The sequence below is a fragment of the Thunnus thynnus genome, chromosome 5, assembly GCF_963924715.1.
Source record: "Thunnus thynnus chromosome 5, fThuThy2.1, whole genome shotgun sequence".
Classification (NCBI taxonomy): domain Eukaryota; kingdom Metazoa; phylum Chordata; class Actinopteri; order Scombriformes; family Scombridae; genus Thunnus; species Thunnus thynnus.
In genome coordinates, this window is record NC_089521.1 from 27,717,164 (window position 1) to 27,734,784 (window position 17,621).

The 17,621-nt window shown below is 37.9% G+C and overlaps 2 protein-coding genes across 2 annotated transcripts; one reads left to right on the top strand and one right to left on the bottom strand.

Annotated features, from left to right (window-relative positions):
- Positions 1-51: 51 nt before the first annotated feature.
- si:dkey-10o6.2 (uncharacterized protein LOC100124608 homolog) lies at positions 52-4,819 on the top strand. Its single transcript, XM_067590502.1, has 7 exons — positions 52-319; positions 400-524; positions 620-686; positions 1,258-1,402; positions 2,010-2,152; positions 2,547-2,657; positions 3,649-4,819. The coding sequence occupies exons 1-7, from the start codon at positions 167-169 to the stop codon at positions 3,826-3,828; spliced, it is 924 nt and encodes a 307-aa protein (XP_067446603.1). The 5' UTR covers positions 52-166; the 3' UTR covers positions 3,829-4,819.
- nucb2b (nucleobindin 2b) lies at positions 4,056-13,793 on the bottom strand. The gene is made up of 13 exons (XM_067590501.1): positions 13,610-13,793; positions 12,945-13,088; positions 12,499-12,606; positions 12,263-12,395; positions 11,594-11,697; positions 9,664-9,849; positions 9,247-9,337; positions 8,676-8,734; positions 8,486-8,578; positions 8,017-8,106; positions 7,533-7,703; positions 7,067-7,115; positions 4,056-5,620 (listed from the first exon to the last, which is right to left on the bottom strand). The coding sequence occupies exons 2-13, from the start codon at positions 13,086-13,088 to the stop codon at positions 5,508-5,510; spliced, it is 1,341 nt and encodes a 446-aa protein (XP_067446602.1). The 5' UTR covers positions 13,610-13,793; the 3' UTR covers positions 4,056-5,507.
- Positions 13,794-17,621: the final 3,828 nt, after the last annotated feature.

Sequence of the window (17,621 nt, forward strand, 5' to 3'; positions counted from 1 at the left end):
GTCTTTTCCTATTGGCTGGGAAAGGTCACATGACTGATAGCAGCCTGACGTTGCAACAACTGATAATAACTGTTTATTATTTCCGCACTGTTCAGGGTCAGTGACAACCTCATATCCCGAAACTCTGCATTTAGATACTTTTAGATTTAACGTTTTGTTTTTATAAATGAGCATCCCAGTGGTGGACTTCAGCGCCTTCAGCCTGAATGAGGAAGAAGTTTCTGATGAGCAGCTTCACAATTTGAGCAAAGAGATGGAAACAGCTTTCACAGAAGTTGGTTTTGTGTTTCTTGAAAACACCGGGATTACTCCGAAGGAGGTAAGAAGAAGAGCGAGTAAAGTCAGAGGAGCATGCGGTGTTTGCAGGGTAGAAACGCGTCTCTTGTTGTGTTTGCACAGGTAGATCGTGTAATGGACATATCGAAGAGATTCTTCCTGCAGCCAGATGAACAGAAACAACCTTTCAGCAGGAAAAGCTTCGCCAATAATCCGAACCACGGCTGGGTGTCTTTGGAGACTGAGAGGTGGGAATCAGGAAATGAACACTTTTTATCGGCAATATGTAGCCTACTGCAAAACATTTTGGTTTTAAATTTTCTTTCAAAAAACTACTTTTCAGGTTGGATCCACGTCGACCTGGAGATTTAAAAGAGGCGTTCAACACTGCTTCACTGCGCCCTGACATAGTAATGAAACACTGTCATACATTTCATACAACAGACCTACTTGCAGGAGTGTTGTTTGGTCACACAGACGCCAGATTGATCCAGCTGTGGTTTATCAGTTTGGGGTGAAAGTGCAGCTGTTTTTGCATCAGAAAAAGTTCTGTTCTGCTCTTGGTCTGCCAAGATTATCAACTGGTCAGAGCTGCAAGTATTAATCGATTAACTCATTAGTTGATCAACAGAAAACAGATCAACAGAAAAAATCTTTATAATCTTAATCTATATGAATTTATAACAGATATATTGATATCCATATATACTGTATATAACAAGAAATTGCGGTACAGAAATGCCAGATATTTGTTTTAGGTCAATTAGAAACAGTGTCCCCATTACACTGTTCAGTGTGTAGCTCACAAGTCTTTCCCACCAAATTTAAGGGATCCCCAACTAAAAATGTTTGATTATTTTATGTGTTTTAAGTTTGGAAACATATATCTTTTTAAAGAGTGATGTAAGGTTATTTTTTTTAACTTTCAAATATCAATATCTGCCTCATAAATGGCTCTAACGCCATTCTTCTCTGTCACAGAAATGGCCGTCAGCAGAGTTCCAGGAGATCCAGAAGTCTTTCTTCATGCGCTGTAAAGAGCTGAGTCTGCGGGTGCTGAGGGTGATGGCCCACAGTCTGGGTCTGGACCCCGAGGTGTTTCTTGGTGCTCATCGTCTTATAGGAAGTATGTACAGATCAGCACAGTCACTGTTGACTGGGCTTTAGCTGCAAGGGTGAAGTGATTCAAGCTTAAACTACTCCACTGAAATTAGACTCTCTGAGTTCACCTCTGGCAGCCTTCATGAGCAAACAGACCTCTCACTCAGCAGCATTGTGTTTGACGCCTGCTTTGTCAGTAAAGGAAGTTAAAATCAGACTTTTGGAAACATAACTGTAGATATCTGGACACTTAACGTGTTGATATATATTTGGAGGAGTTGCATTTATGTTATTGGCACTTTTGAGCTAGAAAAAGCTAATGAATCAATTGAAGATTTATCATGGTGTATGAAGTAGTAACTTTTGAATATTTCTCCACATATGAATAAGAAAAGATTGAAAAAAGGGAAATAGAGATAATACAGATAACAGGAGCAGAATTTCTGATAAACACTGAGATAATGGAAGACAGAAAAGAAGCGTTTAAAGGAACAACACCTCTGCAAATACCTTCTTGGTTTTATAGTATCATCAAAAATAATATAACTCCCAGTATCTGACTGAATCTGAAGCCCAGTGTAAACACTTGTGGTACCAAGCAAGTTGTGACACTTCTGTTGTTTCTCCTGCAGATGATGGGAACGCCACAACGCTACGGTCTCTGTACTACCCTCCAGTGAACAGAGAGCAGGCGAAGGAGGGTCAGCTGCGATGTGGAGAGCATTCAGACTACGGCAGCATCACCTTGTTGTTCCAGGGATCGAAGGGTCTGCAGGTAACGCTGCGCACATCTTCACCTCTCTGGATGCAAGACACAGGCAGGAAAATAATTTTATCAACTTGCTCTCTAAAAATTAGCAATCTCAGAAGGTATTTTTTACCTTTGTTGTCCAGCTCTCTGTTTGTTTGACTTTCCCCAGAAAACATTTTTCATTCACTGTTTTACCACATATTGTAATTTTCCACTAACTGAAGCCTTAGGAATACTTCAGGCAATCTTTGTCACATCTTTTTTTGTTAAGTTTAATGATATAACACAAGTTTCATTTTGTCATTATTTTAATTTCTCCCTAAACTCAACGTTGCCAGACTGTAAATTTGGCATAGATTTATGCTACTGTTCTGCAGTATGCATGTAATCTATCATTTTGACACTTGTTAACCCTCAGGTACTAAGTCGTTCAGGTGAATACATCGATGCTCCCTGCATCCCCGGAGCAGTCCTCATCAACATCGCGGACCTGATGCAGCGCTGGACCAGTGATTACTTTGTCTCTGCGGTGAGTTTTCTCCAGAGAGTTCCATCTATAAGCAAGCTTGGTTGAAGTTTTCTTTTTTTTTCATTACAACAGTACAAAGGTTACAAAAAGAACAAACACACGTTTCTCAATCAGACAGAGTTTTTTAACATTTGAAGCTCAATAGGTCTCCTCATGTTTGATTTTGAAGATACAGCCATACCCAAAGTACCTAGAAATCATTGTAAATGAAAAAGTAAACATAAATAAACATATCAGCCTATACTGAATTAGTGCAGCTAATGATTATTTTCATTATTGATGAATCTGTTGATTTTCTTGATTAGTCGTTGGGTCTGTAAAATGTAAGAAAATTGTGAAAAAATGTCAAATAAATATGTCCCAAAAAAATGTTTCCCAAAGCCCAAGATGCAACCCTGTTTTATCTCAACCAGCAGTCCATGACCCAAAGATATTTAATATTTAAATCATAGAGGATTAAAGAAACCAGAAAATATTCACATTTAAGAAGCTGGAACCAGAGAATTTTAGCCTTTTTCTTTAAAAAAATGTCTTAATAGATTATCAAAATAATTTTCTGTCAATTGACTAACCAATCAATCAACTAATCATTGCGGTTCTATATTGAATAATGTAAATGCAATTTTACAGTGAAAACAGAGATTACAAACAGGCCTCAAAAATGAAGACATTAGTGTTAGTAGTAGTAGTGTCACAACTCTAACAGCGTACATGGACTGCTTGTAAAATCCTAAACTCCTTGAACAGAAAAGTCTTATCATGTCTGAGTCATCAAGTCTTCATTTTTATCCTGGTTTCAGCCTCACTGGAGATGATGTAATTTTTGAATCTTGTGTTAAATTTTTGAATACTTTGTATAAATCTCAACTCAGCTATTATAGGACAATATTCCTGATGACTTAGGTAATAACATTTAAAACAACTTGACTGTCAATTAAACAAGTAACACAGAGGTGGATTCTGGTATATAAAGTTGTTTCCTGTTCATCAGCGCCACAGAGTTTTGCTGCCCCCTGCTGGTGACTCCAGCACACGTCAGTCTCTGGCTTTCTTCGTCCAGCCGGATGACGAGGCTCTGATCACCTGTTTTGACGGCTCCGACAAATACCCACCTGTTACAGCTGGCGCCTACATCATCGAGCGCTTCAACGAGTCCTATGGACGAAGCTGAATGTCCATCCATGAATTCACACACACACACGTGTTTATTATAAATGTTACTTTGTGAAAGGACTCGAGGTGCCCTGCTAAGCTTTAAAAATGTAGGAATTACTTTCAAAGTGCTGAAAACGTCACTTTTCGTTTCCAAATTTTAACATTTTTAACGTGGTTTGAATATGATTGTGTTTTAGATAATCATGAGTCGATGTGTGTGATAAAAACAAAGAGACACAGACCTTAAACTTGCAAGCTCATTCACTTTATTGTCCGCATTCAAATCTCGTACAACATGTGGCTGAATTTACAACATAGAAAGTTGGGCAGTGGACAGATTTTGCTATTGGAAAGGGACAAAAAAATAAAATAAAATCAACTGGTCTATTGTACCTCAATCCTTCAAAAGAAATTTTTTATGGGTTTATTCAGTATCTGTTGTATTAATGTATCTAGTTCATGTTTGACCTTGTAACTCTGTTGAGTTTAAGTCAGGGTTTCCATCTCTTATGACAGAGATGAGTTCAAACCTGAACTGCTGTAGTTTCATTTCCAGTGATGTAGAGAATAAATAAACTGAATATATCCTAACATAAAAAATGACAAACTCACTGATACACAAACACGCTGTACACAAAAAACACACAATCATCACTCTATAACACCCACACTATTATATTAAATTAAAAGATTTAAATATATAATATATGTAAATCTAAATCTGTAAACTAAATATGTTCTTCAATTATCTGGTCCACAGGAGACAACAGCTGGAAAGCTTAAGAAATATGTATTTTTTATGGAGGTACAAGCATTGTAAAAAAAAAAAGTAAAGAGGAATTGTTACTGTAAAAGATGACAGCCATTACAAAAACATCATCTAACAATAGTGGTGATATTGAAAAGAAATGTGTGTAACTGTTGCAAAAGAGGACAAAATTATTCTGATTTTCAAATATTGGCTGACAGCATACTTCTTATAACAGCAACTCATTTTAAAATGAAACCTTCAAGAACAAAAACAAAAGTGAACATGGTCAAATGCAAGTCTTATTACAGAAAACATTACTTCATGGTTCCAAAATTTTAACTCTTTTAAGTAAATGTGCTGAAACTATATGAAAAAAAAAAAAATCACCTTTTTACTGTAAACAGGACCATTTCATTCATTAGCCAGCAGCGCTGCATAAACTTTAAAGTTACATTTATGACATTCATTTTTTTCTAAAATGATCAGATCTATATACCTGAATAGATAATAATAATAATAACTTTCAGAGTATTTCCTCTGAGGGACAGTACCAGTGACAATGAACTACAGTGTACGTAAAACAAAACATTTGCTTATCAGGCAAAGAGCCCTCCCCGTTTCACCCCAAAGCACTTCCCACAGAGAACAGAGTCCTTGTTGTGATGAAAGATTGTTTTTTTTTTTTTTTAAATGGGTCGATTGTCCGCAAAGAAAACTGGACCAGCTCCACATTTCGAGCCAAATGGGCCATGGGCATGATTGGGCACAGGCACTAAATCTGAAGCCTGAAATCAGATTTTCTCATGTGCTCTTAATATTTAGACATATTTATATGTCAAGTGGTGTTTTAAAAATCCGAAAAAACAGAAAATTGGAATTATGACAAGTCAAACACACATACACACTTACTGGCATACATACAGTACAGAGAGGGGTGAGGCCTGCTAAGAATGTCCTGGCACTGGTACATCTTGCTGCGGGTGACCAGAGGGCAACGGCTGATTGTTTCCTGGTACAACTGGTGCTCGCTCACCTTCGGCTACTGTAGTTCCCGGCTCTGCAACAGAAAGACATATTAAAGTTGGTGAGTTATATTTACATGTTCATGAAGCTGATGCTGAGAAGCTATAGCTTTCAGGTGAATTAAATGTTTCCCTCCCCATTTGCATCCTCTACTTACGGCAGCTGAGATTGTAAATGTTTTTAATAATACCACTAGGGGGTGCCAGTATATATAAGTTTAGTATATATACTTTAAATGACACATAATGGCTTTAAAGGTGCAGTGTGTAGGATTTAGTGGCAACTAACAGTGAGGATGCATATTGCAACCCACCGCCCCTCCCCTTCCAAGCATGTAGGAGAACCTACAGTGGCCGCGAAAGGTTTGCCAGTGTTTGGTTTGTCCATTCTGGGCTACTGTAGAAACATGGCAGTGCAACATGGCGGGCTAAATGGAAGAGGACCCGCTGCCTATGTAGATATAAAGGGCTCATTCTAAGCTAACGAAAACACAATGATTCTTATTTTCAGGTGATTATAACATACTTATGAATATTATATTCCATTTCTGCTAAATCCATTTCGCTAGATGCCTCTAAATTCTACACGCTGCACCTTTAAAGAAGAGGTTCACATTTTTTCATGTCTGTCTTAATAAGGCTGGTGATTTTCTATATTTTTCTTCGTGTCAACAAATCTCATTTGCAGATCCAAACCAACAATGATTTTATCTACTTACACAAGTATTGTGTTCGTATCCAAAGCCTGATATATCTTATTCCTCTGTGCCTTAGACCTCTGTTGTTGTCCAACAACTATTAAAAACATGTCAGTAAGTCACACTGCTGAACTGGGTGAGCTGAGTTTGGGAAAGTTAGTTTGTTTAGAAATAGAGATGCACCACTGCTAGCTTCTTATGCTATAATCACAATCTCTTGACTTTATACTTTAAGTTATTTACAAAGTACAATGTAGTACAAAGGATCAATTCATTGTTGGTTTGGCTCTGCACATGAGATTTGTTGACAATAAAAAAATATATAGAAACTCTCCATCCTTTAAAACACTATTTACAAGCTCATATGTACACTGAAAGCGTTAATAATCACTGTAATTGTTCCTCCTGTCCATACAGGCAGTTCAGATTCCTTCAGCAGCCTGAGTTACACAAATCTTCCAAAGTCATTTGAGTGTAAAATTCCCTCTTTGTATTTGGAAAACACCCACTCAATTTGTCTGAACTTTGGAATGCATTTTTGCACTGAATGAGGAGTGTGGATTTTGTCCCCCAGCTCTTAAAGTGAAATTACTTTAGGAGGATATTTTTTCACAGGCAGTATTGTGAGGAGGAACAAATACATCGACCACAGACACACGGAAAAAATTTGAACCTCTCCTTTAACTGTGCGATGTTTACTGTAAACATCTGTGTTCTTCAAATCTCCTTAGATAAATACAATTAAGGAATACAAGAAAACAATCACGGCTATGTGATACTCACGTTTGACTTCAGCTTTTTGGGCTTTTAACTTTTCCATTTCTTCTACTGCCTGAGCAGAGAAAGGAGGATAAAAAAAAAACATTAGAGCATCACAAAATAAGTAGGAATCTCTGCTTCATTTGAGCTTGAGATTAAAAAGCATTTTAGCATGCACACAAATCTCCAGGACAAATCCCTCAAGGATTGTTAAATTGATCCGTATTCTGTGAGAACACAGAAGCTACACATGTTCTTGACATTATGTTTTCTGACAAGCTGGTCTAATCTAAAGCATAAAACAATGTTTCGGTGCGGCTTAAAAGTGATCTTACATGGAAGTACATGCTTCACATACCAACAAATCATGCATATGATCAACCATATATTATTTATGGTCATATGAAGTGTATGTGACTATGGTTATTACAGTACTTTATCCATTGCACCTGTCAAGTGACTGAAATATGTGATGTATGTGTTAATTAACCTGCTGCAGGCCTATCTTCTGAGCATTCAGTTCTTCCTGTTTCCTTTCGAGCTCTTCCCTCTGTTTCTGCAGCTCGTCCGACTTCTTGTTGATGTCATTCGCCTCATTGGCCAGGTGCTGTTCGTACTCTTTCATCTCCTCCTCGGTGTACACGGGGTTATTATCCAAAGTCTGTGGAGGCAAGAGCAGAGCGTGGAGGCAGGGGGAAAAGGCAGGGAATAATAAGATGCAATGAATTGTATGAATAATAGGCTGAAATTTCTGATGTAGTTTGCCAAGTATGGATATGTGATTTTAGAAATGTATATATACAAGCATTTGGTTGGTGTGCCTTGCCTGTTAGAATTAAACATGCATTCATTCTAACATGGCAGAAAAGACAATCAAATGTGTACATTTTGACTTAATTTACTAATTTTTATCTTGCCAAGAGAAGCCTCACTTTTCTGTCAACATCTGTCAGCCTATAAAATCTAGCTCTTACCTCCCACTCGTCTTTTTCGAGAAACTCGTCTTTCTTAGTGGCCGCGATGAACTCGTCCAGTGACACGAGTCTGTCTTTGTTGGTGTCCACCTGAACATCAACACATGAAGCTGCTTTAAGTAACTTCAGGGCCAACACGTGGTCTTCAACACTAATCATTCGCCACAACTGGTCACTTTAAGTGTGAGGAACACTGTGTCAACTGATATCTGATACACAACTGTTCTGATTATTGCACTGATTGGATGGTTACTGTAAAAAAATGACTGAAGGTGTTTCAGACACCAATACACCACGTTGAAGGGCGATTCACTCACAACTACATTCTGGTATTTAAAAGCATTGAACGTACAATTGAAAAAGCCTGAATATTTTTACTGATAGAGATGCCTGCATCATTTGTGTGGCCTGATAACGACCGATCATTACTGTATTAATAAACATGAGACAGCCTCCATATCTGGCTTACCTCGTTCATAACATGCTCTCTCATTCGCAGTCTCTCTTCCTCCATCTCAACCATGTCATCTTCTTCATTATTGTGGTCGTAAACCTTCTCCAGCTTGAAGACACAGACAGAAAATTGATCTAAAAAGGCTTTTTTCTAAATTAATATGCTAACTAAAACATGCAGAACCAGAACGGTGAGACATAAATACCTCTTTAGTGAAGAGGGCTTCAAGCTCGCTCTCGTCAAAGAAGCCATCTCCGTTGGTGTCTGCAACATGAAAAGGACAGAAATGCATAGTTTTGTCATAGGCATGTCAGATTACTTGTATGACAACACTGTCAGTCTTTATGGTACTGTATGTGCAGCATGAACCACTGTTATGTAGAACAAACTGGAATCCAAACTGGATTGTAGTATAATGTGCAGTTTAAAGGTAGTACAGGTTCACAATGTTTCATGTCTGTCCTAAAACAAGATTCAGGTGCCCAAACAAACGTTGACATATATTTTTTGCTGTAATCATTCCTCCTTCATACTGGCCATTAAGAGATCCCTTCTCACTGCACTTACAATGTAAATGATGGTGGACAAAATCAACAAGCCTCCTTCTGTGCAAAAATGCTTTTAAAAGTTTTACTTGAGGCTAATATGAAGCTTCAGCCATCGAAAGTAGATTCAGAACTGGTAAAATTTTAGTTTGGGAGATAAGAGTGAAGAAAACCTCCGATTACTGCAGTTGTTCTTTGCTCTTTAGATGTAAATATGATCTCCGTGGTTACCATGCATTTTGAAGAAGGTCTTGGGATCAAAGTCTGCTGGGTCCAAACCGTCTGTGTCCTGCCACACCTCCTTCAGCTGGTCTTGACTGCCCTGCACGTAGACACACAGGATGTGGACTGTTAGGTGCTGCTCACAAATTTGTGCGCTGCTCATCCTAATTTTTATTAACCCTCCCATCAACATCCAAATGAAACAAGTTCAATTGACTATCTTTAAAATGCTGTTCAACAAAATCCCATCACATCCCAAATGTTGATCATCCCAATATTTTACACTCAAACTAATAATGGAAAATATAACTCAGAATAGTAAACAATTAACCGTTAACACAGCTAATTAATTAAATCAGTTCCAGTCTATATTTGTATATTTAGTCATCTTGCTGTACTTTAAATCAACAGCAGCAGGTGACTTACAGGGTGGTTAACTTTAGGATGGTCAGCGTGTTTCTTCTTCATCTCCTCATAGTGCTGCTCCTCCTTCAAGCGGTCCTCCTCGTTCATGTTCTTCAGACGTTCCCTCCTCTCGTGCTCCTTCATAATCTCGTACCTCTTGAACTCATCGTGGCGATCCTTGTCAAAGTTTTCCAGGTCGTTTGTGGCCTACGAATAAAACAAAAAGTTGAAACAGAGAATTAAAACTTGCATTAAACAGTTTATATTTGTACAGTTTTCTGGAATCAATTCATTCTTTCCAACACAAGAGGCAAAATCAGACTTGTCATGCGGAGGATAAAGCAAACTGCTTGGCTGAATGAATTTCAGTCTCCTAAAATGTCCCGAGCAGGATTTTGGATCAGTCAAACATGCTCCTCATGTGTAGCTCATGCAATGCAAGGTCCACCAATTGCTCAATGCTGATATACATACAATGTCTAATGGGTGCTGATCAAGTACTAGTATACTTCTGTTCTGCCCTTCAAAGCCAATCAGCAGCAGTAAATGCCTTTGCAGTAAAACTGAGAGTAAAGACCACAAAGTTGATCTCATATTCTAACAAAATATGCGTCGCTACAGTGGATGAAATTGTTGAAATGAAACCTAAACGCTGTTGTTTGCCTTTGGAGAACAGTACAGTTATTCTCAAATGCTTAACAGAGATATTAATTTGCTACTTTCGTTTCTTGGATCTTTATAAATATTCATGTTTGATCATCCTAAACTGCAAAAGTGTGCAATTTTTCATTTTAAGCTGCTAGAATAACTTACAGGTTTTATTTTTACTCTACAGCCCTGCAGGTAATCACCTGGTATATGGTATGAATCTCACACACAAAGCAAACACTCATTGATCAGTAACGTTTGCATGTCACAGATCAACCGCCAACGTCTAGATAATAAATGCATGACTGTAGAACAAAAACTAAACATAAGAAGTGTCAGGATCTGCATGCAAATGATTGTAAACTCCAGTGTAAAACCAGAGAGACATGCAAACCCTGATTGTACAGAGAGAACAATTCCAACGTTAAACCGACTTCCTCAAAATGTCAAAATAGTGCACACTCTACTAGTGGCGATTTTTACCTCTGGCGAGCCAGCCCTCTCCAACAAAGGTTACAAGGCTGTGAATGCCTCCATGTCATTACATCTAAAACTGAAAAAGGCCGGACTGGTTAATACAGCCAAAATGTGAGCCAGCAGGAACGAATGAATGAGGGATCCTGGGAAACATGACACCTGTAATTCTCTGTAGGCTCATCCATCATAATTATAGCAATAATATCAGGCAAGGTGTTCTTTACTGTGACCATAGGTATGACTGTAATACAGCTACACTATGGCAGCAACACTACAGAATCCATTAAAGGGTTAAAGGACATTGTTAATAGTAGTATTAACTTTCTAAAATTGTTCCTAACACGTGAGTATAAACTAAAAAGTAAGGAAACTAAATCCAAAAATGTAGAAAATATCTAAGGTAGCCTAGTTACATTAAGGATTGTGCAGCTGCTCTGTGTATATATGGCAGGTTGTATTATGACAAACTTTCAGTAATATGAGCTACTAGACAAGTCAACATTCCTTGACGCTACTAGAGGCCTGAAGCTACAACATCTTCTGAAGTGAGTCAACAGACATTTCACTTTAATAAATAACAGTTGCAGCGAGGGATGATTCTTGCTATGTTTGATCTTAGTCTCAATCCCAAAAAACACACAGTCAGCTTTCATTTGGGATGCGGTAGTCATGTCAGTTCCTGAGTTACTCTGGATTCACTCTGGAGCAACAAGCTCTCAAGTGAGGAGCTGCTACTACAGCTGCTACGTCAGATCAACCACAGTAAAGATCTATTTAGTGAACGGTTTTCTGGTGTTTTTTAATTTTTTTTTACATCTGCCAATACCGATTTGATGAGGCGGTCCAGGTCCTCCACTTCGAAAGTGTGTGGATTTATGTGGTTGAGGTGCTCAAACTGTTTCAGCAAAGCCTGGTGGTCCACTGTCAGGCCTGCAAGGGAGGAAAAAAAAAACATGAAACTGTTTTATTTAACTGTAATAAATTCTGTTAGATCAAGTATTACGTGTATTACTCATTTTAGATTGAACCCACATAGAATCAGAGCGATTCCGTCCTTCTCTGAACTTACTCATTGGCTACTCTTTCCCGTGTACACAACCTCTGTTTACTTTAGCCTCTATTCAAATTTACTCAGGAAAAGAGCTAAGTAAGAGTAAATGACCCTCTAGTAATGTTATCAAGGGATTCTGCTGTTTGTATTTAGTGAGACACCATATGTCTCACAGGTAACGCACTGTGACTTCACTGCACTTGCATTACTTGTTTTATGTCCTCTTGATTAAATCCAATGAACCTTTCATTCAGCAGTTTATGCTGAACAGTAAATGTCACTGTTGGTGGAAGACAGCGGTGTATTACATCATGTTCCTTTGTCTGAGAACTACCCCATCCTACATTTGACGATGACCCAACTGCTGATGTGTGTTACAAAATTTCTTGTGCAACTTCAACAAGCATGTCGGCGACACGTCAGCAAGACATGCTGGCTACGTACCGTTCCCCCCCTGGATGTCATGTTTGGCTTTGAGGAGCATCCGCAGCCTGTTCATCTCCTCCCTCTTCAGCTCATCCAGCTTGGTCCGAAAATTGTGGTGAACAAAGTCCAACTCTTTGGAAAGTTTGCCTTGCTGCAATCAGGAAAAAAACAACATGCTCCAGTTCAGTACAAAGTGCTCATGTCAACAAACGGTTTGCAAAATAACGGGCTTTTTAGTGAGCATGCAGCTGTACCTTGATGTCCTCCATGTTGGCATTTTTTAACTTTTCTTTAAAGTGAGGGTCTTTCTCCAGGTACTCAATGACTTCCCTGAGGTAGCGGTCGTAGTGTAGCCCAGTGTCCTGAAGCATGAACCAAAGCAGAATATAATTTACATTTAACTTGTTAATATGTAACTTATGGCCATTATGTGGAACTTTTGGGTCATTTAACTCTTTCTAATTAACCGAAAGTGCACTGAATGACATTTTCCAGTCAACCTTTTACCTACAAACGAGTATACTTCTCATGTAAAACAGCCCTGTCTGAAAGATTGTAAGCCCAATTAACTAACTAATTTGGATGACTGAGAGGTATTTGGTGTAACTGGCTAGAAAACACAGGTATAAATATCTTCTTTTTTTTTGGTATATCTATCTATCTAACAATAACTGTATATGACACCGTCTGTGTGACTCACAGCACTCTGTGGTGCCGCTAGTTCCTCCTCTTCAGGCTTTTCTTTGGTCTTGTCCACATTGATAGGCACTGACTGGATGCACAGCCACAAGCTCAGCAGAACCAATCCACAACGGGCCAAGGCTTTACTCTTCAACATCACCATCTGGTTGGGTACATACAAGAGAAAAAAAAACAAGAGTTAGTTTGGTAAATTATGATTATAAAGTTACCTCTCTTATGGCCTGTGTTCAGTACAGTGTGGGCAGGTGCATTATCTGTACAAAACACAACACTTTACGTTTCTTAAGCAATGCAAAAGTGGTACAAACCACAACTTCACCTGGAGACAGAGTGGGATGATGTTATGCAAGTTGTCTTAATCTCAAAAGTAACTCAAGCACAAGACTGTGCAACACTTGTGTTTGATGGATGAAGACACAGCAAGCTTACTTTGAAAGCCAGTTTTAAAACAATTCCTCTAGCAGGGCTTTACATTTTGAATGAGTGTAGTGAACCTGTTACTCTCAGTTCACGACAAACACATGTTTTGTTGAAGCGAGGATGACAATTCATTATCCCGTAGACGTAGAAAAGCTACAAAACAAGGGTTAGCATGAACAGTAAGCTGCAATAATGAATCACATTTCCTGTGAAATAAACGCTCGTTTATAAACTGACACTTACTTTGAGCTTCTCTTTTCTCTCTTCACCGCGCTCTGACTGTTACTTCCCCTCAAAGTGCCTGAGCTTCACTGGAGGTTGTTTACGGCTGTCATCCACCACCAACACAAGCCTCCTATACTGTCACAACCTACAGAGAAAGGTTGCGTTCACCATGGCAACGCCCCGCCTTCTGCCATCCTTATTGGACAGGCAGAAAGTACATTTTCTTTGCAAAACAGTCGCGTTGAGAGCTGATTGGCCGCTGGACCTGTCAGTCAAAGTGTATCGAACGGTCAGTCAGTGGCTTAAGGTGCGTTGAGGTGCGTTGGGACAAACTGTACGTGGCGTTCAGTAAACCCCCGAGGAGGGCGGAGTTAGTGTTTGATGGAGGAAAGCGCAACAGGTTGTTTTTTTTTATAACTTATAAATGTGTCACAAATACTTTGAAATCAATTCACACACGACCACGCATGTTGTATGCAAAAAATAAACAACCAACAAACAACCAAAACAAAAACACGTAAAAAATATTTGCATTCCCCGTCAATATCTTGTGCATCTTTTAAACTAAACAGCTCTTTTCACTTAAAATATATTATTTCTGTTTTAATTGTAAAATATCCCCTGTCTTTTGTTGTAGTTGTAGTTTCTCTTATCTTCTATTTTCTCATTCTCATGCACCACAACACCATGGCAAATTTCATGTATGTGCAAACCTACATGGCAATAAACCTGTTTTTCTGATTCCAATTATATTAACTAAAATGGAAAAAAAAAAAAAACATTTTAACGGAATAAGACTTCATTTGACTGAGGACAAAAAGGATGCACCTGACTTACTGGAGCTGTAAAACCGAATTATGGTTTACGCTCTACAAAGACTGTCTAAGGCCAAAATAAAAATCAATATTTTATGTATATATTTTAAATATACAATTGGTGTGTTTAAATGTGTGTAATTTGTCTCAATAATTACATGATTATGGTCACAGTCATACAAATTATGCTTTGTACAGTATGCTTTGTAAATACCATACTCTTATAGTATAACTGCACAAAACATATATGGGAAACTTACAGTGTTGAGAGGAGTATACACATATTTTACTTAAGTAAAAATAGCAATGCCACAATGTAAAAAAGACACTACAAGTAAAAAGACATTAAAACATTACAAGTAAAAGTCATGCAATCAATGCTTGACTATCAAAAGTAATCCTTCATAGTGTTATATTATTGCTGGTTGAGGTAGAAATCATTTAACTGTTCTATAGATTGTTGAATAGTTTCCTCTGTATAACAACATATCACATTTTATAAGATGGTCATATTTTTTTATAGATAACATCCTTATCTACAAAATAACTATTAACAACTGCTGTCAAAATCAATTTAGAAGAAGAAAAAGTATATTTCTCTGTGAAATGTAAAGAAGTAAAGTATGAAATACAGTGGCATAAAATGGAGATTATTAAGTAAAGTGCTTCAAAACTATACTCACACAGTAATTGGGCAAATATACTCATTAACTTTCACTGTTCATGAAGCGCTTTGTACGGGCAAGCTATAGACATGGCCGAAAATATTGATACCCTTCCACCTTTTTTATATGGTATCCATTACTCTTTATTTCACATTGAATATAACAGAAACTTTGCTTTTGATTTACAACTTAACATATTATTTAATACAATAAAACAAATGAAAATGGTATGGCCAAAAATATTGGTGCCTTTAACTTAATACTTTGTAAACCAGCCTTTAGAGGCAATAACTGCAGTCAAGCACTTTCTGTAACTCTGAATAAGGTTTCTGCACTTCTCCACTGGTAGTTTATCCCACTCCTTGCTGCTGCCCTAGTTCTCTCAGATTTGATGGGTGCTGTCTCCCAACTGCAAGTTTCAGCTCTTTCCACAGATGTTCAACGGGATTCACATCAGGACTCATAGCAGGCCACTTCAGAACGTTCTTATGTTTTCTTCTCATCCGCTCTTGGGTGCTTTTTGATGTATGTTTGGGGTCATTATCCTGCTGGAAGACCCATGACCTGCGACTAAAACACAGCTTTCTGACACTGGGCTGTGTGTTTCACTCCAAAATGCCTTGATAGTCTTCAGATTTCATTGTGCCCTGCATAGATTCAAGGCACCCAGTGCCTGAGGCAGCAAAGCAACCCCAAAACATCACTAAGCCTCCTCCATGTTTCACAATAGGCCTGGTGTTCTTTTCTTTGAAGGCTTCATTTTTTTCTTCTGTAAACATAGGGTTGGTGTTGTTTACGAAAAAAGCTCTAATTCTGTTTCATCTGTCCAAAGCACATTCTCCCAGAAGGACTTGTCAACATGCATTTTGACAAAGTCCAGTCTGGCTTTTTTGTGTTTCCCTCTTAGAAGTGGAGTCTTCCTGGGTCTTCTATCATGAAGCGCATTTTCATTCAGACAGTGACGGATGATGCAACTTGAAACTATTGTACTTTGAACTTGAATATCAGCTTGGATCTGCACTGAAGTTTTGCTTGGTTCTTTCTCAACCATTCAAGCAATCCCTCTGTTCAATCTTGGGCCAATTTTCCTATTGCGGCCACATCCAGAGATGTTGGCTACAGTTCCTTAGGCCTTAAACTTCTTAATAATATTGGCAACAGTGGTCACAAGAACATCAAGCTCTTTGGAGATGGTCATGTAACCTTTACATTGACATGTTTGGCTATTACCTTTTTTTATAATGTCAGACCACTCTCTAGTTTTCCTTCTGTTTTCCATGTTCGATGTGATGCACACAGTGGCACAAAACAGCAGAGTGAGTAATTTTCTCCTTGTAAACTGGCTGCATGAGTGAATATAAGATTGAAAACACCTGTGATACTGATTAAAACACAATAGTCTACTTAAAGTATCAGTACAAATCAATTATTCCTTACAACTTCTAAAGGGTACCAATAATTTTATCCAAGCTATTTTAGAACGTCTTTGCATGAATTCAGTTATTTTCACAAATGTTTTGTTTTGTTCCACTGCAAACCAATCATCGACATGCATTGATAATCAAATATCTTTTAATTTCAACATTGTTCAGGGCAAATGGTGCATTATTTTAATAAAATGCAAGGGTACCAATAATTTCAGCCACATCTGTGAATTCCATATTTTTAATGTAGACAAAACCTATATCCCTTCTATTGTGTTAGAAAAAGGTTTACACCCTTAGTGTTCATGGGTCAAATTTGACCCGTGTTTGAGTTCATTAACAAGCACTGAAAAAAACACTAATTATCATCCAGTAAAATGTTTTATGTGCTAAGTGACTTATTATTCATCCATAACCATAATATATATATATACTTACATTGATATTTTATGTACCTTAGACCACATTTAACTTACAAAGTATAAATCGTTTTTAGTTTAACATAGGCACACTTTATCTATTTTATTGCTTATGATCAACAGAAGACGCAAATAAGACCATGAGATGATCTGATAAACAAAATAATTACCAAAAGAACTTGTTTGTATTTTCTTATACATTAAAATGTGCAATTATTGTTACATCTGTTGTGTTATGGGTCAAAATTGACCGCATTTACTTTCCTATGAAAAAAGGAGAAAATTTAATTTAATTTCCAAAAACAACATTTTATTTTGGTCACTCACACAAGTGTCATCTCTGGCATGGTGTGTGTGTGTGTGTGTGTGTGTATGTGTGTGTGTGTGTGTGCGTGTGTTGTGACAGGTGTGTGTGGCAAAAGTGATGGGGACAAAAATCCACAGTATATCCACACAGTCATTTAAAAGTTCATCTGAAGCTTATATGAGGCTTCAGCAGTCTGAGTTAGTCATATCAAGTGGATATCTGCCACATTTACAGTCTTTTTTAGCATCAGATTCCCTCTTTGTGTTTCCCTGTTGAGCTGCAGTGGAAGTATAGTAACAAAAAGAGGGACTCTGGCACTAAAAAGACTGTAACGTTGAAAGATATCTACTTGATTTGACTAATTTGGACGCTGAAGCTTCATATGAGCTTCAGATTAACT

Coding starts and splice junctions, on each gene's coding strand:
- si:dkey-10o6.2 (XM_067590502.1), top strand. CDS start 167: ATGAGCATCCCAGTGGTGGACTTCAGCGCCTTCAGCCTGAATGAGGAA. Junction 525..619: donor GTGTCTTTGGAGACTGAGAG/GTGGGAATCAGG, acceptor ACTACTTTTCAG/GTTGGATCCACGTCGACCTG. Junction 2,658..3,648: donor GTGATTACTTTGTCTCTGCG/GTGAGTTTTCTC, acceptor CCTGTTCATCAG/CGCCACAGAGTTTTGCTGCC.
- nucb2b (XM_067590501.1), bottom strand. CDS start 13,088: ATGGTGATGTTGAAGAGTAAAGCCTTGGCCCGTTGTGGATTGGTTCTG. Junction 8,579..8,675: donor AAGCCCTCTTCACTAAAGAG/GTATTTATGTCT, acceptor TGTGTCTTCAAG/CTGGAGAAGGTTTACGACCA. Junction 7,704..8,016: donor TCGAAAAAGACGAGTGGGAG/GTAAGAGCTAGA, acceptor TTGCCTCCACAG/ACTTTGGATAATAACCCCGT.